General features: G+C 42.5%; 1 protein-coding gene across 1 annotated transcript in view; it reads left to right on the top strand.

Annotated features, from left to right (window-relative positions):
- Positions 1–26190, top strand: part of DNAH3 (dynein axonemal heavy chain 3) — a 223910-nt gene that overhangs the window by 146494 nt on the left and 51226 nt on the right. The window contains exons 42-48 of the mRNA XM_058440807.1: positions 7017–7120; positions 9709–10003; positions 12713–12892; positions 20749–20872; positions 20965–21121; positions 21366–21509; positions 23405–24071. Of these exons, the coding sequence (XP_058296790.1) occupies positions 7017–7120; positions 9709–10003; positions 12713–12892; positions 20749–20872; positions 20965–21121; positions 21366–21509; positions 23405–24071 (1671 nt within the window). The remainder of the gene's footprint in view (positions 1–7016; positions 7121–9708; positions 10004–12712; positions 12893–20748; positions 20873–20964; positions 21122–21365; positions 21510–23404; positions 24072–26190) is intronic.

The following is a 26190-nucleotide window of genomic DNA, read 5'->3' as shown; positions in this document are numbered from 1 at the left end:
CTCCTCTTCCCTTCCCTTCCCTTCCTTCTTTTCTTTTCTTTCTTTTCTTTTCTTTTTTCTTTCTTTTCTTTGACAGAGCCTCATTCTGTTGTCCAGGCTGGAGTGCAGTGGCGTAGTCATGGCTCATCATGGCTCACTGCAGTCTTAGTGCCCCAGGCCTAGGTGATCCCACCTCAGCCTCCCAAGTAGCTGGGACTACAGGCACATGCCACCATGCCTGGCTAATTCTTGTATTTTTTGTAGAGACAGGATTTTGCCATGTTACTCAGCCTGTTCTCCAACTCCCAGACTCAAGTGATTCATCCAACTCGGCCTCCCAAAGTGCTGGAATTATAGGCATAAGCCACCATGCCCGGCCAAATCTTTTCTCATTAGCCTAAATGTTCCCAAACCAAGCCACAAATTAGCTCTAGCTCAACATCAGCAAAGGAAGAGGGAAAAATATTTTACTGATTCAGTCTTTTAGTGTCTCCTTTTTATTGTAAAAATAATTCTATTCTATTAAATAAAAATTATCAATAAGTATCTCTTTGTTCATACCACTGTATCACAGTCATTTCAGTTTTCAAAAAATCTGTTTCCTTGGTTGTCTACCTGATTTCATCTCTTTACCTGGTTATCATAATGGTATATATTTCACTCTGTAGTCTATTTTTATCTATCATTGTTTCTTAAAAGCATTTTCTATGCTAATACTTAGCTTTTGCAACTATCATTTTAATGACCAAAGAATATTCCATCCATCTTATAAGAGCTAATTTTACTTGTCTCCTAATGTAGGATATGTAAGTTATTTCTTTGCTATCACAGATGGTGTTGCATACTCATGTATACAGATTATTTTCATTGTGAATTATTTCCTTATGATAAATTCCCAGAAATGGGATTTCTGACTTACAGAACATTCTCGTCGCTCTGTAAGCATTGTGCCAGATTGCTTTCTAAAAGTATTGCACCAGATTGACTTCTAGGTAAGGCTGCAGAGTGACGTAGAATAACAGAAGCTCACTTTTAAAATACCTAACGAAATCGGCAACAACAAACATTTTTTAATCCTAAAAAGTCCCCAGCAATAACCAAAGAATGAATTACAACTTAATTCTGCAAACATTGTGAAGTAGTGAATAAGGAAAGAAAACAAGATTCTGGCCTGGCGTATCTCCCAACTCAGAACCTGCCACCCCTCTGTCTTGCTAAGAGTGACGGGGAGAGGAACCAGGTCAGTTGACAACATTCTAAGAGTTCTCGTTGGAAATCACCATTGGAGAGGAAAGGGGACTATGATGATGGCTGGGCAGCTGCACAAAAGGTCTAAGAGAAACTCTCCATCATGGAAGCCCCTGTGTGATGCTGGAGGACCTTAGTAGGGATGGGAAAAAACACCAGGTTTTGCATCTTCCAGAACCCTGTGCTGCGTGGGGACATGAGCTGAATCCTTCAGGAGTGGGGCACATCACTAGCTAGGATGGGAGTGAGATGGATCCATGGTTCAGGAAATGTAGACAGATTTTAGAGAGAGGGTACAGTGCTCAGATTTTCCAGCAAGGGTAACTGAGCTTTTCCCTTTACCCAACCCTATAGATTAAGGCTATAGGAAAGAAAGCCACACACCATTCCTTGAATAGTGGCCAACACTGTAGATAAGATAAACTGGCCCCAGATAATGTTGGGAAAAATGTCAAGAAGAATTTACCCAATTATATCAGAGCAGAATGGTAAGGCAATCATGCACACATCAGAGAGAGAGAGGCAGAGAGAAAGAGAGAAAATGTTTAACAGAAAACATGAACCAAGGGCCAGAAAATATTTCTGTTGAAAGAATTTTGTAATAATAGAAGTTTAATTTTTTAAGTTCATAAATGAATAGTATGGTATACTGGCAAAAGAACAGAAATATAGATTAATTGAATAGAATTGAGAGTCCAGAAGGAAAACTCTTGCATTTATGGTGACCTGATTTTTGACAATGGTGCCAAGATGATTAAATAGGAAAAGAATGATCTTTCAACAAATCGTGCTGGAACAACTGAATTATACATGTAAGAGAGTGAATTTGTAGTTCTGCCTCACACTATAGTGAAAAATTAACTCAAAATAGATCAAATACTTAAATGTAAAAGCTAAAACTATAAAACTCTTAGAAGAAAACATAGATGCACATTTTTATAATTTTGGAGTAGGCAATGATGTCTTAAGACAACAAAAGCACAAGTGACAAAAGAAAAAATAGGTAAACTGAACATCATTAAAATTAAAAACTTTCATGCTTCAAAGGACAACATCAAATGAAAAATCCCACAGAATGGGTGAAATTTCTTACAAATTATACATCTTATAAGGGACTCAAATTTAGAATATATAGAGTTATCATAATTTAATAATAAAAAGACAACCCAATTAAAAATGGGCAAAATATCTGAATAGACAGTTATTTACAGAAGATATACAGGCCAGGCACATTGGGGCTCATGCCTTTGGGAAGTTGAGGTGGGCAAATCACTTGAGCCTGGGAGTTTGAGACCAGCCTGGGCAACATGGTGAAACCCCATCTCTACAAAAAATACAAAAATTTGCTAAGCATGATGGTGCGTGCCTGCCTGTAGTCCCAGCTGCTTGGGAGGCTGAGGCAGGAGGATCACCTGAGCCCAGAAGGCAGGGTTTGCAGTGGCCAAGATCATACCACTGCACTCCACCCTGGGTGACAGAGTGAGACCCTGTCTCAAAAAAAAAAAAAAAAAGATATACAAAGGGCCAATAAGCCCATAACAAGATGCTCAATGTTATTAGCCATCAGGGAAATGCAAATTAAAACCACAATGAGATACTACTTTACAACAACTAGGATGGGTGTAATTAAAAAGATGAAAAACAACAAGTATTGGTGAGGATGCAGGAAAATCAGAACTGTGATCTACCATAATGGGAATGTAAAATGGTGCAGTAGCTTTGAAAAAGAGCCTGTGACAATTCCTCCAAAGTTAAACACAATCCAATTTAATTTAACTCAAAAGTTAAACAATCCAATTGTGGGCAGATCACTTGAGCTAAGTTCAAGACCAGCCTGGGCAACATAGCAAACACCCCATCTCTACAAAAATTAGCCAGACATGGTAGTGCATGCCTATTGTCCCAGCTACTTGAGAGGCTGAGGCAGGAGGATCACTTGAGTCCAGGAGGTTGAGGTTGCAGTGAGCAAGATCGTGCCACTGCACTCCAGCCTGGGTGACAGCTAGGCCTGGTCTCAAATACACGCGCACGCGCACACACACACACACACACACTTTTTTAAGTGAAAGAAGCCAATCGCAAAAGAACACATATTATATGATTCCCTTTATATAGGCAGAATAGGCAAATTATAGAGACAGAAAATAGATTAGAGGTTGCCAGGGTATGAAGTGGGTGGGAGAGGGATTTGGCAGGTGACGGCTAAGAGTTGTGGGGTTTCTATCCAATGTAATAAAAAGTTCTAAAATTGATTGTGGTAATGGTTTCACAACTCTGTGAATATTAATAGATTTACATGTACATGTGGTTTTGGTACACTAAAAGTATAATTGAATTGTACACTTGAACTAGTTGGATTATATGATATGTAAATTACATTTCAATAAAGCTGTAGAAAGTTTGTAGATGAAGTGATAAAACTACTAAATTAGAGAAACAGAGGAACTGAAGAGTCAGAGAAACAGATTGGGAATAAAATAATGCCATTAATGATTTAATAAGTGAATTAGAACCAGAAAGAAAGTATACAAGGCTAGACATCTAATATATGGCTTAGAAATAAGGTTTGAGATAATTACACATACAACAGAAGAAAAAAGAAAAACATTGAAGCAATTAGAGACAATACAATTGATATGGAGACCAAATAATGCTAGTTTCTTAAGAACGCCAATCAATAGTATAAATAATATATACAAAGATACAGATGCAGAAACTTCTCCTAAAATGAACAATTGTTTCTGCCAATTGTAAGAGTATGCTATGCTCCGAGAAAAACTGATACATAATAACTGACCAGAAAATATAACATAATTAAGTTATTGGACTTCCAGGGTAATATCTGATGGGCCTCAGTTTCTGCATAGCAATTTAAAATGCAAAAAAAAAAAAAAACAGAATAGAGCAATGTCTGCACGCCTTAGAAGGCAAGAAAATATGACATAGACTATTACTCTCGGCTAAGTCACTGTTAAAAATACAAAAGCAGCAGGCGTTCATTCTCAAACATGTATGAGCTGAGCGAGTTGAGCACCTATAAGCCCATTCTTGGAAAAAAAAAAAAATGAGGCTGGGCATGGTGGCTCATGCCTGTAATCCCAGCACTTTAGGAAGCCAAGGCAGGCAGATTGCTTGAGCTCAGGAGTTTGAGACTAGCCTGGACAACATAGCAAGACCCTCTCTCTACAAAAAATAAAATAATTTGCTGGGTGTGGTGGCGCATGCCTGTGGTCCCAGCTACTCGGGAGGCTGTGAGAAGATTGTTTGAGCCCGGGAGGTTGAGGCTGTAGTGAACTGTGATTGTACCACTGCACCACTTTGACCTGGGCAATGAGTGAGACCCTGTCTCAAAAAAGAAAGAAAAAAAGAGAGAAAGAATGAAAGAGAAAGAGAGGAAAGAAGGAAGGAAGGAAGGAAGGAAGGAAGGAAGGAAGGAAGGAAGGAAGGAAGGAAGGAAGGGAGGAAGGGAAAGGAGGGAGAGAGGCAGGGAGGGAAGGAGGGAGGGAGGGGAAGGAAAGAAGGAGGGAAGGAAGGCAGGAAGGAAGGAAAAAGAAAAGAAAGAAGAAAGAAAGAAAGAGAAAGAAAGAAAGAAGGGAGGGAAGGAAGAAAGGGAGGGAAGGAAGCAAATACAGAAGGAGAAAGAGGGAAGGAGGGAGACAGAAAGAGAAAGAAAAAGAAAAGAAAGAGGCAAGAGAGAAAGAAAGAGAAAGAGGAAGACAATTAGTCAACTAAGAGATAAATTAAAACAAAGAACTCTTTTTTTTTTTTTTTTCATTTATAAAGAAAAAGAGGTTTAATGGACTTACAGTTCCATGTTGCTGGGAAGGCCTCACAATCATGGCAAAAGGTGAAAGGCATGTTTAACATGGCAGCAGACAAGACAATTTGTGCAGGGAAACTCCCCCTCACAAAACAAAGAACTCTTAAGTGGTCTGTGTTAAAAGGCCTGAGCATTGAATCTATTTAAAAGTTTGAGCAGTGAATCTATTGAAATATAAACAAGACTAAGGAATGCAGAAATTATGGTTGCAGAATCAAATATAAATGAAAATGAACCCTGACAAAGTGAAAGTTGTAGTGTCAATGACAACAAAAGGAACCAGAGAAGGGGAGCTGGAAGGAAGAGTTAATCACCTCACAGTTCACAAAGGAATCAATGAAATTGGTCTAAACTTGAATCGTGTGTATTCACAATTGAAATGGTCTGATATCAGGATTTGCCTTAAAATACTCCAAAGAAGGAAGAGGGGAAGGGAAGGGGAGGGGGGAGAGATGAGGGAAGAGGAGAAAGGAAGGATGGAGGGAGAGAGAGAGGAGGAAAGAAAGAGACAGGGAAGGGCCGGGCACAGTGGCTCACACCTGTAATCCTAGCACTTTGGGAGGCTGAGTCGGGTGGATCACCTGAGGTCAGGAGTTTGAGACTAGCCTGGCCAACATGGCAAAACCCTGTATCTACTAATAATACAAAAATTAGCAGGGCGTGGTGGCGAGTGCCTGTAATCCCAGCTACTTGGGAAGCTGAGGCAGGAGAATTGCTTGAACTCGGGAGACGGAGGTTGCAGTGAGCAGAGATCATGTCACTGCCCTCCAGCCTGGCAACAGGTGAGACTCCATCTCAAAAAAAAAAAAAAAAGAAAAGAAGGAAGGAAGGAAGAGAGAATAAAGGAAAAATGAATATGGTGCTGGTTGGAGGTAGTGAAATGGATGAGACAAAAATGGCAAAATGATCATGTTGAGGCTGGATAATGCGTACATGACGGTTTATTATACTATTCTCCTTACTTTCATTTTTTAAATTATTCTCACAATAAAAAATTAAAATACAACAAAATAACATTAAATGATTTTTAAAGCATAATGACTTAAAATTATGAAATACCTTTTAGGACCCAGTATCTCTTGTAGCAAAAAAAACTGTACCTGAAAATCAGCAGGTCCTTCAGTTTCACTTCAATCTCCTTTTCTTTTGCTAGATTTAAGTAAAATTAACTTTAACATAGTTATTTTAAAATAGTATATGTCCAATGAGTCCTCTTCTTATAAAATCCTTTCTTTCATCTATCTGTCCTTCCATCTTCAGTATGTTTGTGTGTCTAGAAAGAGGGCTGGAAGGATTGCCATCAACAGTTATCTCTGGATGTGGAATTTTGACTACTTTATTGTCTTCTTTTTTTGTTCTTTTTTTAAATTTTATATATTTATTGATTTATTTTTGAGACAGAGTCTCACTCTGTTGCCCAGGCTGGAGTGCAGTGACACAATCTTGGCTCACTGCAACCTCGGCCTCCTGGGTTTGAGTGATCCTCCTGCCTCAGCCTCCCAAGTGGCTGGGACTACAGGCACGTGCCACCATGCCCAGCAAATTTTTTTGCATTTTTAGTAGAGATGGGGTTTCACCCTGTTGGCGAGGCTGGTCTCGAACCCCTGACTTCAGGTGATCCACCCACCTCAGCCTCCCAAAGTGCTGGGATTACAGGCATGAGCCACTGTACCTGGCCTTGTTCTATTTTAATACTTGCTGTTTACATTATGAAAACTAATTTAATAATTTGCATAATTAGCACCTATCATTTTTACACAAATAATAAAGTCACTACTCTTTAAAAAGTGTTGTTTCAGTTTATACACTTTCCAGAAATGTATAAGTTTCACCACAACTATGCCAGCACTGTTAGTTATATATTTTCAGATGCTGATAACTGAGGGACTTAAAATCCTCAAATATGGGAGGCAAGTAAAGCCTTCATGTGCTAATGATGCTAATGATCTGTTTTGTTTTTTGGATCCAGGAAGCATCTATGATTTTTATTTTATCAAACAAGCAAGTGGACGTTGGGAAACGTGGACACAGTATATCACCAAAGAGGAGGAAAAAATTCCAGCTGGCGCAAAGGTATAAGGAGAAGCATTGGCCATGGAACTTTGGTTTCTAGAATTATCCAAATATTCTCTCAGGTGGAAGAATTTACAGTCTTTGTGAGGAGTTTTAAGGGCTTTCTTTAGAAAAATATTTAAACATGTGCTGTAGTGGAACTTCAAAAATATGGGCTTTAGAATCAGAGAGACACAGCATCCTTTCTCAGCTTCAATTTACTCAACCAAAAAATGGCGGTGGGGGGAACATTTATGGTTGCAGAGGTTGGAGGTGTTATACATGAACACATGGCACATACTAGGGGCTACATCAGTGTTTGTTGCTATTCTGATTATTGTCATTATCAGTAATACCAGGTACTGGCCAGGCGCGGTGGCTCACATCTGTAATCCCAGCACTTTGGGAGGCCGGGGCAGGATGATCACCTGAAGTCAGGAGTTTGAGACCAGTCTGGCCAACATGGTGAAACCCCATCTTTACTAAAATACAAAATTAGCCAGGCGTGGTGGCGCATGCCTGTAATCCCAGCTACTCGGGAGGCTGAGGCAGGAGAATTGCTTGAACTCCAGAGGCAGAGGTTTCAGTGAGCCGAGATTGCGCCATTGTACTTCAGCCTGGGCGACAAGAGCAAAACTCTGTCTCAGTAATAATAATAATAATAATAACAACAACAACAACAACAACACCAGATAGTCATCAGTGTGCTTCTCAGTTATCTCAGCAAAAAAGGATTCTTTGAATCCTTAGAGAAAGATTTTCTTGATCAGAATTCTCTGAAAAGTAGGTTCTGATGAATAAGTTTTCTGATTAGAAAATGATACACCTACAACTCCTGCTCTTTTCAATCCTTGTGGAACGTTTTTTCAGAAAGCTTTTATGTCCCTGTTAGTAGAATCTAGTGGGCATAGTTTATCTTTCTGAAATGACTGGAGATTGTTCAGGCCCTGGGTAGAGTGGTAGGTGGTGGAGAAAGTACAGATATTGACAACTAAGTCAGACACCAAGCAGGACACAGCTGTATGTGTAAGGATGTGTCAAGCAGGGTGAATGTGTGCTGACTTCAGGACACACCTTGGGGGCTGAGTGTTGTAAAGCAACCCCCAGCACTGAGGTCCTAAACTTTAATTCTCCAAAAAGAGCTTAGTCACTTCAGCTCCAGGAATTTGCAATCTTGCTGAATTAATACAAGTAAAAGAGTCCAATGAAGAAAATATCTTCAGTTCTGGAGATTTTTCCCTTGTCAAACAATTGTCCTAGTTCCTGAAAATAAGCATCTATGAAACCCAACTTGCTTTAAACTCCCAGTCTTAGTAGCAAAATACGCATCTTGAACCTAGTTCTGCATTTAGCATCATTTGCTGGCTATATGACTTTGGATAAGTTAGCCAGTTTCTTCGAGCCTCAGTTATTTCATCTGTGTTATTACATACCTGCCTTAGAAGGTTACTGGGAAGACTGTAGGGGGTGATACAGGCAGAACACCAATAGTTAAGCACCTGTTACTTCTCTTCTTCTCAACTTTAATTCCCTTGTCTCATCTGTTTCTTTTCCTTTGATCAAATTACTTGTAGAAAGAAGCTGAGCCTTTGTCTACCAGTATACATAGGGCCATCATGTTGCGCAGACCTAGGTGGCGCTATTTGCATCATGGTCCAGTTTTGGTTTAGGAGGCACCATTGACATGATCCATGGTGTGAATGGTACTCTCTGTAGTTCTACAACACAGTGGCCCCAAGGTCTAGTCCCTTTCAGCCTAGACATAGAAGGAGACTGCAGTGTATGATATAATCGTCTTCCCCCATAGAGGGACAAAATGTAGCCAAATGACTGATGACAGGGTTCAAGCTCAGAGAATCCAAGCCAAGGTCAGGTGCCCTGTCCAAATAGGGATTCCAGGAGCCTGAGACCCGGCCTTAAGAGTCCAACTGGGACCTGAATACCAGGAAGAGTGTGTATTAATAGAATCCCCATATTGGAAAAGGCACGGGATTAGTAAGGGTGGGTCTTAGAAGCAAGGATGTGAGTGTTGTAGAAAACAGATCAGAAACAAGCACAGATCATGGGGATTCAGGATCACACTTAAGCCCTCTGAGCCAGGCAGTGACGATGGCATAGGGGAGGTAGACCTTGCCTGGGACAAGGCAGACAAGTTGGTTCAGAGCAATGCTCTAGGAGCACAGCAGCTATGGACTGATCCTTACCACGACTGTTTATAATATGACCATTCAGTAGTGAAGACTGCAGACTTTGGAATCAGACAAGCTGGGATTCAAATCCCTGCATTTTCACTTACTTGCTGTGTTACTTGAGCAGGTTGCAGAAAGGCTCTCGACCTCAGTCTTCTCATCTACAACACACAGACAGTAATGCCCAACTTTACATGCATGATCTTGTTTAATCCTCAAGCCAGCTCTGTGAATTAGGTGCCATTATTATCCCCATTTCACAGATGAAGAAACTGAGGCCCATGGAGAGGTTAAAGACTTGCCTAAGGTCATAAAGATAGTAAGGGATGGAGCTAGAATATAAACCCAGGTCTCTTGAATGCCAAGACCTCCAGCTTCCTGGGCCCACAACCAAGACTCTCCTATGTCTGTGTGGTACAGGTCTCAGAACTCATCATCCCCACAATGGAGACAGCCCGGCAGTCCTTCTTCTTGAAAACCTACTTAGACCATGAGATTCCAACGCTGTTCGTGGGTCCCACAGGCACTGGCAAATCAGCCATCACCAACAACTTCCTTCTCCACCTTCCCAAAAATACATACCTACCCAACTGCATCAGTTTCTCTGCCAGAACCTCAGCCAATCAGACCCAGGATATCATCATGTCCAAGCTGGATCGACGACGGAAGGGCCTTTTCGGGCCTCCCATAGGGAAGAAAGCAGTGGTGTTTGTGGGTAAGGCACTGGGCTGGGTCTGGACACAACCAGATTCTTCCACCATAAGCTGCAGCAAACTACAACTTCTGCTTGTAGTGCCACTGTACATGCCTTTACTCTCCCTGGGAGATCAAATATTTCCAGTTAATATAGCTTAGTATTCATTCCCTCCTCTTCTTTTTCTCCTTCCTCCTTCCCTCCCTCCCTCCTTTCGTTCTTCCCTCCTTCTCTCCTTCCTTCCTTCTTTCTTTCCTCCCTTTCTTCCTTGTAGTGAGTAGTAATTTCAGAAGGGGACTGTGCTGTTTGCCCGCTGGCATTTCCAAAAGCAACACACACCTTGTGATAAACCCCTTATTCCATTTTATGTCAGATAAATGTGTTATCACTAAATGGAGGAACCTAATACTTGCCAAACAAACATTTGTGAAATAAGCACAGTGAATTTTCCCAGGACTGTAACTATTTTACAAAGCATTTCCTCACTTAGGTCACTTGAGCCCCACAACCCTGTGAGCTTATTAACCATCATTGTCATTTTACTAGTCAGTGCATTGAGGCTCCAGAAGGTTAAATTTCCTGTTTGGGATCAAATATCTAGAACATTCTGGAGCTGTGACCCAAACCCAGGCTTTTTGGTGCCAAATACATTATATTTTCCACTATCTTACTGTTGACACATAGCATTCTCATTTGGGAATAGTAATGCCCCACACTTCTGGATTGTTTCATGATCTGCCTTTAAAACTCATGTATTCAGAGGAAATATTGCCTGAGTTCATATCCTTGCCAACTAACAGCTCCTCAGAGGCAGGAGTCCTATTTTATTTTACATTCCTTTTCTTTTCCTCTTTTTCTCCTTTTCTCCATCTTGCTCTCCCTCCCTATTTTTATGGTATATACAAAAACAGGGTAAGCTTTGCAGCCAAACAGATCTGGTTTTAAATCTTACTTTTCTGAGAGAGAGAAGGTCTCACTCTGTCACCCAGGCTGGAGTGCAGTGGCACAATCACAGCTCACTGCAGCCTCCAACTCCTGGGCCCAAGTGATCCTACTACCTCAGCCTCCCAAGTAGCTAGGACTACAGGCACATGCCACCACTCTTGGCTAATTTTTCCATTCTTTGTAGAGACGAGGGTCTCGCTTTGTTACCCAGGCTGGTTGAACTCCTGGCCTCAAGTGATCCTGCTGCCTTGGCCTCCCAAAGTGTTGGGATTACAGGCGTGAACCACCATGCCCAACTTCAAAGCTTACTTTTTAACCCTAGGTATATTGTGACTTGACGTCCCTGACCCTCAGTTCCTCATCTTTAACATAGAGTTAATACTATCTTCCTTATAAAGTTATTATCGGATTATATGAGATAATGTATATAAAGGTCCTAAAATGTTACCCTACACAAACTGGGCATTCAAACAATTGTTTGTTGAAGAAAAACTAAAGGAGCCCCCCCCCTTTTTTTTGAGATGGAGTCTCGCTCTGTCCCCCAGGCTGGAGTGCAGTGGCGTGATCTCAAAGAGCCCCCATTTTATTGAGTGCCTCTGATGTGCCAGGACTGGGTAATATACTACTGGGGAAAATGAGTCCCTGCCCTTCGGGAAGTCTTAATATATTCTTGTCATTTTGGTTTTCTTATCAAAAATCCCAGCTCAGGCTGGGCATGGTGGCTCATGCCTGTAATCCCAGCATTTTGGGAGGCCGAGGCAGGTGGATCACCTGAGGTCAGGAGTTTGAGACCAGCCTGGCCAACATGGTGAAACCTCGTCTCTACTAAAAATACAAAAATTAGCTGGGCGTGGTGGTGCACACCTGTAGTCGCAGCTACTTGGGAGGCTGAGGCAGGAGAACCACTTGAACCCAGGAGACAAAGTTGCAGTGAGCTGAGGTCACACCTCTGCACTCCAGCCTGGGTGACAGAGCAAGACTCTGTCTCAAAAACAAAAACAAAACAAACAAACAAAAAACACCAGCTCAAAGCCTAGGGTCTCATCATCTGTTGCTCCCATTGAAGTTCAACTATTACCTGCTGGTCAAATTAAATACTCTATTGGCTGGGAGCCATCATATGGGGAGGAATTAACAAAATGTCTAGCACATAGTAGACAATCTATTTTGCTTGACAGAAATGGGAAAAAATTAAATGCCTGTTTTCTTTTTGTTTTTCTTTTCTTTTCTATTTTCTTTTTGAGGCATGGTCTCACTCTGTTGCCCAGGCTGGAGGGAGTACAGTGGCACAATCTTGGCTCACTGCAACCTCTGCCTCCGAGGCTCAAACAATCCTTCCACCTTAGCCTCCTGAGTATGGTACCACAGACATAAGCCACCATGCCCAACTAATTTTTTTTTTTTTGGTAGAGACAGGGTTTCATCATGTTGCCCAGGCTGGTCTCGAACTCCTGAGCTCAAGCAATCTGCTTGCCTCGGCCTCCCACAGTGCTGAGATTACAGGCATGAGCCACCATGCCCGGCAAAGCCAGTTTGTTAATGTCAGTCTATGCATCCTTATAGTCACAGTGGACAAAGATCTCAACGAGGCAGGAGAGCCCAGAACTCAGGAAAACAAACCCCTTCCAATCTGGTCAGGGCATCCATTGACTAAGCCCTAACTGGAATGGGGAATGGAAACCTGGGAACAAATTCCCCTACAGGGGAATTGCCATCTGTTACCTCCTGTGAGAGCAGAAGATGCCATGAACTTGCAATGGCTGTGTCTGTGGCTTCTTTCCCCAGATGACCTCAACATGCCAGCCAAAGAGGTGTACGGGGCCCAGCCCCCCATCGAGCTCCTGAGGCAGTGGATTGACCACGGTTACTGGTTTGACAAGAAAGACACAACCAGGCTGGACATCGTGGACATGCTGCTCGTGACAGCCATGGGGCCCCCCGGGGGAGGAAGGAATGACATTACTGGTATGTGAAGGGAAGAGCTCATTTCTCTTTCCCTCCATTCCCAGCAGAGCTGGGTCACCTTTATGAAAGGAGGGTTGGTGTGCTGCAGTTTGTCCTGCCAAACCACGTGGCAGGAGCATGGAGCAGAAGCATGTTTAGGCTACAGGCTTCATGTTGGAAATTGTGTGAAATAGAAGGGGATGATGGCAAGATGTGAGGAGTGTTTGGCTAGGCCCTAGAGAAACAGGGAGTCTCATATGAAAAGGAGAGTTCAGTGTGGCCAGCGTGTGTTCCAGGAGGGAGGCTCAATCCAGAAGCCTCAACTAGGGGTGCATGACAGTCATCCATTGTATTCGTTATAATTCTTTAGGTTGTCAGAGACAGAATACCTAACCCAAAGTGCCCTAAGCAAAATTAGTAACAATAAAAATAGCAAATAAATAAATCAATGGATATATTGCTTCACGTGCAACTTGATCCACCCAGTCCTGTAGATCTGTACTTCTATTCTGATATACATTATTGGTTAAGAATCTTCATACCAAGTGGGCGCAGTGGCTCATGCCTGTAATCTCAGAACTCTGGGAGGCCGAAGTGGGTAGATCACTTGAGGCCAGGAGTTCGAGACCACCCTGGCCAACATGGCAAAACCCCATCTCTACTAAAAATAAAAAAAAAAAAATCTGGGCTTGGTGGCTTGTGCCTGTAGTTCCAGCTACTCGAGAGGCTGAGGCAGGACAATCGCTTGAACCCAAGAGGCAGAGGTTGCAGTGAGCCGAGATCGCACCACTGCACTCCAGCCTGGGCAACAGAATGAGACTCTGTCTCAAAAAAAGAGTTAAGGATGGTGGCTGAGAGCATGGTTTGGCAGGTGACACAGGTCTGGGGTTGAGTAACCCAAAGCAGGCATTAATAAACCTTAACTACTATTATTATTATCCCTGTCATCAAAAGGTTAAGTTCACATAGCTATCAATAGTTCCAGAACAACATAATTTAATGTAGAGAAAAATCTACACATATCAGTATGTGTGTGTGTAGATGGTATAAACACATGCTAGCTACATATATATGTATTATATTATCTATATAATTTTTAACATATGTATGTATAAAAAACTATGGAAAGAATTTCAGGGAAATGGCAGCCACAAAGGCTCCACAGTTTTCAGATCTTCCCAAATCGTCACGTAAAAACAGAGCAACTAGGTAGCAAAACCAGAAAGCTATAAACAACACTTACAACAAAGCTAGTTTGCAAGGTATCCCCACAGATTCCAAAATACAAATTGGGTGACAGCAAACCACTGACAGCTGCAAGACCTGCAATTATCTGCACCTGTGCAGGAGAACGCAGCGGGAAGGAATGGACCTGAGAGGAAGAACCAAAAAGTAGTCAGCAGGTGCACTGCTGGCTCATGTGAGAGGAGAAGCTGAAGTTTACAGGGCTTTCACCTGCTGAAACTAGTGACTGCAGTGAGCCCATGGTGAGCTCTGAAGGGGATGCTAGCCCCTGTGATTTCTCAAAACTGACCAGTCAGGTGTCCCCTTCCAAGGCAGGACCCTATATTGAAGAGAAAATGCTGGTAGCTGAATTAGAATGGAGAAGGTTAAGATGAATAGAAACAAAGGAAAGAGAAGGTCCAAATAAAAGAGAGAGAGCGGAAAAAAGGCAGAAATTTTCAGAAAGCAATTCACTGTATTTTTGAACATATAAGAAACCATGAGAGTCCGGGTGCAATGGCTCATGCCTATGATCTCAACACTTTGGGAGGCCGAAGTGGGCAGATCTCAAGAGGCCAGGAGTTCGAGACTGGCCTGGCCAACATGGCGAAACCCTGTCTCTACTAAAAATACAAAAATTAGCCCGGCATGGTGCACACCTGTTATCCCAGCTACCCGGGAGGCTGAAGCACAAGAATTGCTTGAACCTGGGAGGCAGAAGCACAAGAATTGCTTGAACCTGGGAGGCAGAGGTTGCAGTGAGCCACAATTGCACCATTGCACTCTAGCCTGGGTGAGACCTTGTCTCAAAAAAAAGAAAGAAAAGGCCGGGCTCTGGCTCACAGCTGTAATCTCAGCACTTTGGGAGGCCAAAGCAGGCAGATTACTTGAGGTCAGGAGTTTGAGACCAGCCTGGGCAACTTGGCGAAACGCCATCTCTACAAAAAATACACACACAAAAAAAATTATCTGGGTATGGTGGCATGCACCTGTAGTCCCAGCTACTTAGGGGGCTGAGGCAGGAGGATCGCTTGAACCTTGGGAGGTCAAGGCTTCAGTGAGCCAAGATCGCACCACAATACTCCAACCTGGGTGAGACCCTGTCTTTAAAAAAAAGAAAAGAAAAATGAAACCAAAAACTAGGAGGAACACAAGAAAGAATAAACACGGCAAATAATGCTGTAGGAAAAAAATAATAAAAGGAGGAGATTTTTAAAATAAAAAAAAAAGACATGTACAACATGGATGAAACTTAAAGACGTTACTGTCTTTAAGTGAAATAAACCATATCATTAAGTGAAATAAACCATTCACAAAAAGTCAAATACTGTATGATTCCACTTACATGAGGTACTCAAAGTAGTCAAATTGACAGAGACAAAAAGTAGAATAAGTGGTTGTCAAAGTCTGGAGGGAGGGGAGATTGAGGAGTGACTATTGAATGAATGATTTTTAGTTTGGGAAGATGAAAGTTCTGTAGGTGAATGGTGGAGATGGTTGCACAACAACGTGAATGTGCTTGATGCCTCTGAACTGTACACTTAAAAATGGTTAAAATGGCCAATTTTATGTTATATATATTTTATCACAATAAAAACTTTTTATTTTTTATTTAATTAATTTATATTTTGAGACGGAGTCTCGCTCTTGTTGCCCAGGCTGGAGTGCAATGGCGTGATCTCAGCTCACTGCAACCTCTGCCTCCAGGTTCAAGTGATTCTCTTGCCTCAGTTCCCTAAGTAGCCGGGATTACAGGCACCCACCACAATGCCCGGCTAATTTTTTTGTAGTTTTAGTAGAGATGGGGTTTCATCCTGTTAGCCAGGCTAGTCTCAAACTCTGGATCTCAGGTGATCCACCCACCTCGGCCTCCCAAAGTACTGGGATTACAGGCGTGAGACACTGTGCCGGGCCATTTTTTAAAAAAGAAATAAAGAAAAGGATTAAAAGGATTTGAGAGAAAATGACAAATATTGAAGTTACAAAGAAAATCCAACATGAAGTGTCTAAAGTATCTGAAGAAGAAAATAAAAATAAAGAAACAGAAGAAATAATACAAAATATATAATCCAATAAAATACTCAAAAAAAAAAAACATTTTGAGAATTACATACTGGAAGAGCACATTGTATACCTAAGAATATTGACTCAAAATGATCACTACCAAGGCATACGCTAATAAACAGCATAAAATAGTGGGCTTTCAAGAAAAATAAATTAGCCAGGTGTGGGTGGCATGTGCCTGTAGTCCCAGCTACTCAGAAGGCTGAGATGGGAGGATTGCTTGAGGCAGGGAGGTCAAGGCTGCAGTGAGCGATGATTACACCAGATTGCACTGCAACCAGGGCGACAGAGCAAGACCCTGTCTCAAAAATTAAAAAAAAACAAAAAACTTTTGGGCATCTAGACAAAAATAGCACACAACTTATATGGGAAATAAAGTTAGATCAACTTTAAGTGTTTTCAATAGCAATGCTTAATACCAGAAGAAAATGGAATAACACATTTAAGATACTTAAGGAAATAAAACGAGAGTTGAGGATTTTATAGCCAGAAAAATTAATCTTCAAGTATTAAAGGAAAATTGTTATCAACGTGCACAAGCTCAGAGGCTATTATTTTTTTAAGGCATTTCTCAGGAATCTCCTAGAAAACAGATTTCAGGTAATGTATGGAGAGATTGATATAACTAGTAGTAAGCATTAACTATATGGTTATTTGTTGAACTAAGACTAAATGGAGAGATGATACTATGTAAGGACTATATTATTTGATGATGTAGATATAGAACAATTGAAAACGTAGAATTTTCTATTTATCTTATCCCTTGGGTTTTTGAGAACCAAAAATCTCAGGAAAAAAGGAGGTCAAGATGTAATACATAAAAAGTTATGTGGCTCGCACCTATAAACCCAGCACTTTGGGAGGCTGAGGAGGATGGATTGCTTGAGGCCAGGAGTTTGAGACCAGCCCAGCCAACATGGTGAAACCCTGCCTCTGCTAAAAATACAAAAATTAGCCAGGCATGGTGGTGCATGCCTGCAGTCCCAGCTACTCAGGAGGCTGAAACATGAGAATTGCTTGAATCTGGGTGGTAAAGGTTGCAGTGAGCTGAGATCACGCCGCCATGCTCCAGCCTGGGCAACAAAGTGAGACTCTGTCTCAACAAATGAATCAACAACAACAACAAAAACTAAAAAAAGAAGTTAGGCAAAAGTTTTATAGTCCTAAATTTGAACTTGATGTTTAATGTCCACTGAAAAGATCTAAAGAAATAATGACCACCTTATTAACAATGAGCATGTCTACTACTCAGATTGTAGTCTTGAAATCCAATTTCTTGCTGAAAGAAACCAAGGCATCTTAAAGAAATGGCTGATTGCATGTCTGCTGGGGTAAGAAATACATGAAACAGGCCAGGAGCGGTGGCTCACGCCTGTAATCCCAGCACTTTGGGAGGCTGATGCAGGCGGATCACGAGGTCAGGAGATGGACCTGGCTAACATGGTGAAACCCTGTCTCTACTAAAAATACAAAAAAATTAGCCGGGCGTGGCAGTGTGCGCCTGTAGTCCCAGCTGCTGGGGAGGCTGAGGCGGGAGAATGGCGTGAACCTGGGAGGCGGAGTTGCAGTGAGCTGAGATCCCACCACTGCACTCCAGCCTGGGTGACACAGCAAGACTCCATCTCAAAAAAAAAAAAAAAAAAAGAAGAAGAAATGTATGAAATAAGCCTGTAAAGTCTTGATATACCAGATAATGCGAAAGCTATCAGAGATTACCAGACTTACATCAAAAGGACTTGGTTGTCAACATAAAGAGGTTTTCACTCACCAAAGATGAGAAAATTTAAGCTTCAACGATGGTAGTAATTTCAATGGATTGAAATTTATCTAAATATATTTTAATCCATGAGTCTATAACAATAATAATAGTTGGTCACCTACAGAAAATGATAAGGAACCAACTTGTTATCTTGGAAACTGGTAAGTAAATGGGAAAGAATCAGGCATTCTCTGACACCCTGACTTTCTTGTATGAAATGTGCCACTGTATAACCAAATAGTGGTTGATGAGGGGAAGTATTTCATGAAAATGTTGCAACTAATAGATGAAAAAGAAGTGACTCAGAATATTACCATTTTGCAAACCCCAGTGAATTAATGGATGTAGCCATTAAGCATCAGTAGCTACCAACATTACAAAAGGAGAAACATTATTGAGTACTTTCTGATGAAAGAACACACCACCACCTATGGTCTGGCCAAAGGGATGGAATCTGAATCCCAACAAGTCTCTGGATCCAGCTACAAATTTGTAGGAAATACAGAGGACAGAGGAACGTGATAAACTGCATCATAAGTGTGTAATCAACACAATCATGACTGTGAAAACTCTACAAGTCAAACAGCCCAGATCTTCAGCGGATAAGACATATAAGAAAGAAATAGAGGGAAAAAACTATAAATTAAAAAGAGATCTTAAAAAATATATATGAGGCCAGGCGCAGAGGCTCACGTCTGTAATCCTAGCACTTTGGGAGGTCAAGGCGGGTGAATCACCTGAGGTCAGGAGTTTGAGACCAGCCTGGCCAATATGGCAAAACCCCATCTCTACTAAAAATACAAAAATTAGCCAGTCATGGTGGTGCATGCCTGTAATCCCAGCTACTTGGGGTTGAGGAAGGAGAATCACTTGAACCTGGGAGGTGGAGGTTGCTGTGAGCTGAGATCGCACCACTGCACTCTAGACTGTGCAACGGGAGTGAGGCTCCATCTCAGAAAAAAAAAAAAGGCATATGGTTGTTTTAACTGGCAGAATTAAACAATTAAACCCTGGTGTCTACAAATAAACACTTGGATGATTAAAATCGTAAAGAAATGCAAGACAGCAATTACTATAAAAGTCAGAAGAGTGATAACTTTTGGAGGAAGAAAAGGAGACAGTTTGGGATGGGCTCTGTCAAGAGGCTTTTGTGGAGGGCTGGCAAAATTCTATTTTGTTTTTGTTTTTTTGTTTGTTTTGAGGCAGAGTCTCGCTCTGTCACCCAGGCTGGAGTGCAGTGGCACAATCATGGCTCACTGCAACCTCCGCCTCCCAGGTTCAAGCAATTCTCCTGCCTCAACCTCCCGAGTAGTTGGGACTACAGGTGCCCACCACCATGCCTGGCTAATTTTTGTATTTTTAATAGAGATCGGGTTTCACCATGTTGGCCAAGCTGGTCTCGATCTCTTGACCTCATGATCTGCCCGCCTCAGCCCCACAAAGTGCTGGGATTACAGGAGTGAGCCACCGCACCTGGCTGGCAAAATTCTATTTCTTAATCTTGACAGTAGATGCTAAGAGTGTTAACCTTATAATGATTCACTAAACTATACATTTGTTTTGTGTGGTTTTCTGTGTCTATCTTTTACCTGTAACAAAAAAATGTTTTAAAGATATACAAGCAAACCTATAGAGACAGAAAGTAGATTATTAGTTGCTGAGAACCATGAGAAAATGGAGAATGACTGCTAATGGGTACAAAGTTTCTTTTTAGCACAATTAAAATGTTCTAAAATTGTGATAATGGTTGCACAACCCTAAATATATTAAAAATCATTGAATAATTGTACTTTAAATGGGTGAATGGTACAATATGTGAGTTATTATTGGGATATCAATAAAGCTGGTATATATTGATATAAATAAATAGATAAATATAGATATCTAACAATTATAGATTAGACAGATACATAGATATACAGATACATAGAAAGATGATAGATGATAGATAGATAGATTAGATAGATAGATGATATAAGGATACCAAATTAATAGTAGTTACCTTGGGCAGAGGAGAATGGATTTGGCATGTGTAAGGTAAGTGAAAGAAGGAGATTTTCACTTTCAACAAAAGTATTCCTGAATTGTTTGACTCTTTTACAATGATCATGTATTGCCTTTATCTTTTAAAAACAATCTTGAGGCTGGGCGCAGTGTCTCATGCCTGCAATCCCAGCACTCTGGGAGGCCGAGGCAGGCAGATCACCTGAGGTCAAGGGTTTGAGAGCAGCCTGGCCAACGTGATGAAACCCCATCTCTACTAAATATACAAAAGTTAGATGGGCTTGGTGGCGCACGCCTGTAGTCCCAACTATTCGGGAGGCTGAGGCTGGAGAATCTCTTGAGCCCGGGAGGCAGAGGTTGCAGTGAGCTGAGAAGGCACCACTGCACTCCAGCCTGGGCAACAGAGGGGGACTCCATCTCAAAAAATAATGTAATATAATATAATATGATATAATATAATATAATATAATATAATATAATATAATATAATATAATAATCTTGAGCACTAAACTAGCACTGTCAGTAGAACTTCTGCAGTATGGAGATGCTCTCTATCTGTACTGAGCAATACGGTAGCCACTAGCCACATGGGGCTCTTGAGCACTTGAAGTGTGGTGAGACTAAGGAAGAGCATTTTTAATGTTATTTAATATTAATTAATTTAAGTTTAAATTGCTGCAGGTGGCTAGAGGCTGCCATATTGCACAGCACAGCTCTAGAAGATGAAGGCAGAAGGCAAAGCCAACTCTCCTGCATCCTAGGGTCACAGACAGTGTGAGAATATGTGTTTTCCAGGATGATTCACTTGTGTGTTGTGTTCCCCAGGACGATTCACTCGCCATCTGAATATCGTTTCCATCAATGCCTTTGAGGATGACATTTTAACCAAGATTTTCAGTTCGATTGTTGACTGGCACTTCGGGAAAGGGTTTGATGTGATGTTTTTAAGGTAAGAGGTTCCCGTGTCTTCCTGGATATCGGGCTGGGGGTTCTCAGTTTCTGGCCCCTCCTTGACTACTGTGCCATCCCTTTCCTCCCAAGGTATGGAAAGATGCTGGTCCAAGCTACTAAGACAATTTATAGAGATGCAGTGGAGAACTTCCTGCCAACTCCCTCGAAGTCACATTACGTCTTTAACCTGCGAGACTTCTCACGAGTAATTCAAGGGGTCCTCCTGTGCCCTCACACACACCTGCAGGTCAGCCACTATCATTCTACTACCAAGATCATTCAGCATGTCCTTGGCTACATAGAACATGTAGTAATAGCAGTAATAGCTAAGTTTTATTAGGCACTTCGTCTATGCTAGGCATTGTGCTAAGCATTTTATAAACATTATATAGTTCAATCCTCGCATCAACCCCAGGACTTAGCTACTACTGAGAACTACCACCTCAGGGACCATCTTCCACTCATTTGAATAATTAACTCTGGATTTTTAGGATGTAGAAAAATGTATCCGGCTTTGGATCCATGAGGTTTATCGGGTCTTCTATGACCGTCTGGTTGACAAGGAGGACAGACAGGTCTTCTTCAACATGGTGAAGGAAACCACCTCCAATTGCTTCAAGCAGACCATAGAGAAGGTAAACCAGATTCTGTGATCATTTGACCTCAGAAATGGTTCCAAGTGTTTAACCACGTTACTCTCAGATTTCAGGTTCCCTTCATATTGGAGACTCCCAGCTTTGCACTCTGAATCTCAGGAAACAGTATCGAGTCAACTGCTCTTTTGATTTGGTGATATTTTACTTGGTCCAACTTTGCTTTCCTTCTGTTGTAACATATAAGTTTGAATCCACTCAAAATGGCTTAACATGCGTTTTAAGTTCATTATAAACATTATTCATTTATAATGAACTTAAAATGCATTTTTAGGATCAATTAATTGGTGAGTTGAGAAATGAACTATACATTGTCATGATTTGACTGAGGTCCTATAAAGCTCAAGTGAAAGATTGTTATGGTCTTCCAGGTGTGAATATTTTCTCTTTTCCATTTTCATATAAGAAAAGTTGTTTTAAACATCTATATTTGCATCATCTGGTTATTCTTCCACTGCTAAGAAGGTGTGATTTCTCCATAGAAAAATTTCAAGTGTTTCATCTTGTGTTCAGAGGCCAAGTGCAAAAGCATCACTGGGTTCTAACATAGGAAGAGGAGGCATCTAAAACATTCCTACTCCAGGCACAGAGTGGGGACCGGGGTAGTGTCTATACCTCTATTTGGTGGAGGATCAAGCACATAAGAAACGGCCGGGTGCAGTGGCTCACGCTTGTAATCCCAGCACTTTGGGAGGCTGAGGCAGGCAGATCACTTGAGGTCAGGAGTTTGAGACCAGCCTGGCCAACATGGTGAAACCCCATCTCTACTAAAAATACAAAAAAATTAGCCGGGCGTGGTGGCGGGCGCCTGTAGTCCCAGCTACTCGGAGAGGCTGAGGCAGGAGAATGGCGTGAACCCGGGAGGTGGAGCTTGCAGTGAGCCGAGATTGCGCCACTGCACTCCAGCCTGGGCGACAGAGCGAGACTCCATCTCAAAAAAAAAAAAAGAAGAAGAAATGATGCCATCCTTCAACTGTCTTTTCTGGGGACCGTACAAACTGATCACCAATGTTTTAATCACATGGTAAATAGACTGATTCAAGCCTTTATACTCTAATGTCCTTTCTTTTAACAAAAAAATTATTTATTTTTAGAGGTAGGACCTCACTCTGTCATCCAGGCTGGAGTGCAATGGTATAATCATAGCTTACTGCAGCTTCAAACTCCTGGGCTCAAGCAGTCCTCCACCTCAGCCTCCCTGAGTAGCCGGAATTACACGATGCCCAGCTAATTTTTTCTTATTTTACTGTAGATACTGAGTCTCACTGTGTTGCTCAGGCTGGCCTTGAAGTCCTGAGCTCAAACGATCGATCCTTCTGCCTCGGCCTCCCAAAGCGCTGGGACTACAGGCATGAGCCACCATGCCCAGCAATGTTCTTTCATTATAGTCTTTACTGGCATGAAATCCACGTATTATGTTTAAAAAACAAAAAGACTGGGCGAGGCGCAGTGGCTCATGCCTGTAATCCCATCACTTTGGGAGGACGAGGTGGGCAGATAACCTGAGATCAGGAGTTCAGGACCAGCCTGGCCAACATGGTGAAACCCCATCTCTACAAAAATACAAAAATTAGCCAGGCATGATGGTGGGTGCCTGTAATCCCAGCTATTTGGGAGGCTGAGGCGGGAGAATTGCTTGAACCCAGGAGGCAGAGGTTGCAGTGAACCGAGATCACACCATTGAACTCCGGCCTGGGCGACAGAATGAGACTCCGTCTCAAAACAAAATGAAACAAAACAAAACTGATGATCCATGACCTTGAAGGATGTGCTCAGAGGAAATAAGCCACGTCTCCCATGCCCTCCCTCCGTGATGTCCCTACCAGTCTGGCTGGGCCATTCACTGAATGCCCAGCCGAGATTTACTTTTCTTACAGGTGCTTATCCACTTGTCACCCACTGGAAAGATTGTCGATGATAACATTCGAAGCCTCTTCTTTGGAGATTATTTCAAGCCAGAAAGTGACCAAAAAATCTACGATGAGATCACTGACCTGAAACAGCTGACTGTGGTCATGGAGCACTATCTGGAAGAATTCAACAACATCAGCAAGGCCCCCATGTCCCTGGTCATGTTCAGGTTTGCCATTGAGCACATATCCAGGATCTGCCGCGTCCTGAAGCAAGACAAAGGCCACCTGCTGCTGGTGGGCATAGGGGGCAGCGGGCGGCAAAGTGCCACCAAACTGTCCACATTCATGAACGCATATGAGCTGTACCAGATCGAGATCACCAAGAACTACACGGGCAATGACTGGCGAGAAGATCTTAAGAAGATCATGCTGCAGGTCGGCGTGGCCACCAAGAGCACCGTGTTCCTCTTCGCTGACAACCAGATTAAGGACGAGTCGTTTGTGGAGGACATCAACATGCTTCTGAACACAGGCGATGTGCCTAACATCTTCCCTGCTGACGAGAAGGCTGACATCGTGGAGAAGATGCAGATGGCAGCCAGGACCCAAGGAGAGAAGGTTGAAGTCACTCCTCTTTCTATGTATAACTTCTTTATTGAGAGGGTGAGAAAGAACCTTCACGTTGTCCTTGGTAAGAAGAAGAAAACTCCATTTGCCCTTGTTCCTCTGGGTGTTTTGGGGTCTTCTGAGTGCCCCGAGCAGCCCAATCCCTTACAATCGTCCCAGGGGTTGATCCAGCCAACGCACCAGCTTGGGGTCAGGGCCCGGAGTTCCTCTGGCAACTTTTTTCACTCTTCTGAGCAGCAGTTTTTTTTTTTAGAGACAGTCTTGCTCTGTTGCCCAGGCTGGAGTGCAGTGGTGAGATCTCAGCTCGCTGCAACCTCTGCCTCCCAGTTTCAAGCGATTCTGGTGCCTCAGCTTCCTGAGTAGCTGTGATTACAGGCGTGTACCACACCTGCTAATTTTTGTATTTTTAGTAGAGAGGGGTTTCACCATGTTGGCCAGGCTAGTCTCATACTCCTGGCTTCAAGTGATCTGCCTGCCTTGGCCTCCCACAGTGCTGGGATTACAGGCATAAGCCACTGTGCCGGACCCTGAACAATTTGAAACCTGTCCCCCTGTCTTCAATTTCCTGAATTCTCCTCTGAGAATTACCCTTGCACAGAATGACATCTCAGGTTTTCTCTGTGAATGACATTCCCAATCTAGAAACCTAGCAATTGTGTTTAGTACTTCCCTTTCTTTACCAAGTCCTGTCTATGTTACCTCCAGCTGTCTCTCATATCCACTCTCTTATCTGTCTCCATCACCTTCCCATTAGCTAAGCTGCCATCCTCTTACCCAGGCTCACCTCTGCAACTAATCATTCTAGCTCCATTCTTGTCTGTTCCATGAAGCCAGGCTGATTTTTTTCATATGCTGCAAACATTATCATTGTGTTCATGCATGCATACACACACACACACACGCTCGCGCGAGTGCAGATGTGCGCGCGCACACACACACACACACACACACACACATTGGGATAAGGACCAAAATTACTAACCTGCGGTCTCATAAGGCCATAAGGCCACCTGCCAGACTGTCCTCTGTATCCCCTCCACCTTCATCTTTTCAAACCATCCCCCTTTCTCTTTTTTTTTTTCTTTTTTTTGATATAGGGTCTTGCTCTGTCACCCAGGCTGGAGTGCAGTGATGTGGTTCTAGCTCACTGCAGCCTCAACTTCCTGGGCTCAAGTGATCCTCTCACCTCAGCCTCCTGAGTACCTGGGACTACAGGCACACACCACCATGCCCAGCCAATTTTTTCCATTTTTGTAGAGATGGTGGACGGGGGTGTGGGGTTCACTTTGTTGCCCAGGCTGGTCTGAAACTCCTGGGCTCAAATGATCCTCCTGCCTCAGCCTCCCAAAGTGTTGGGATTATAGACATAAGCCACTGTGCCAGGCCTCTGTTCTTTACCCACACTGACCTTTCACTTCCACCTAGACATCATGCTCCCTTCCACCACACATAGTCTAAATAAACAATGAATGGAATTTTAAGTGTGGAACCCAAAATTTGTGATTGGCCAGAGATGGGATCAGAAACAAGCAGATGACCTCACAGCAACTTCTATAAGTAACAGTGTATGGCTCCCGTATATTAGCACAAATACAGCAAGTCGATCAAAGGGCTCTAGCCACTCTGGCTATGCGACCCGAGAGATGCAGAAGGAACAATAGAGTGTGTATGGGAGACCAGTTAGAAGGTAATAGATTCAGGCATGGTGGCTCACGCCTGTAATCTCAGCACTTTGGGAGGCTGAGGCAGGCAGATCACTTGAGGTCAGGAGTTTGAGACCAGCCTGGCCAACATGGTGAAACCCCATCTCTACTAAAAATACAAAAATTAGCTGGAAGTGGTGGTGGGTGCCTATAGTCCCAGCTACTCAGGAGGCTGAGGCAGGAGAATAGCTTGAACCGGGGAGGGGGAGGTTGCAGTGATCTGAGATTGCGCCACTGCACTCCAGTCTGGGTGACAGAGCAAGAATCTGTCTTAATAAAAAATAAAAAATAAAAAAAAAATTTTTTTTTTTAAAAAGAGACTATTGTAATGGGCTCCTTACAAAGTTAGCTCCTCACAAAGTTAAGTGAAAATATCCCACTAATTATCCCGCAATTCCCAGGCACTCATTATGGCCATTGACAGTCACATCCCTGGAGCGCCAAGAGGAAGCCTGGCTCCACTTACCCACCAGAATCCTT

This window comes from Hylobates moloch, unplaced genomic scaffold, assembly GCF_009828535.3.
Source record: "Hylobates moloch isolate HMO894 unplaced genomic scaffold, HMol_V3 SCAFFOLD_6, whole genome shotgun sequence".
Lineage (NCBI taxonomy): Eukaryota > Metazoa > Chordata > Mammalia > Primates > Hylobatidae > Hylobates > Hylobates moloch.
The sequence above is the reverse complement of the archived record's forward strand: the minus strand, read 5'-3'. Positions and strand labels throughout refer to the sequence as shown.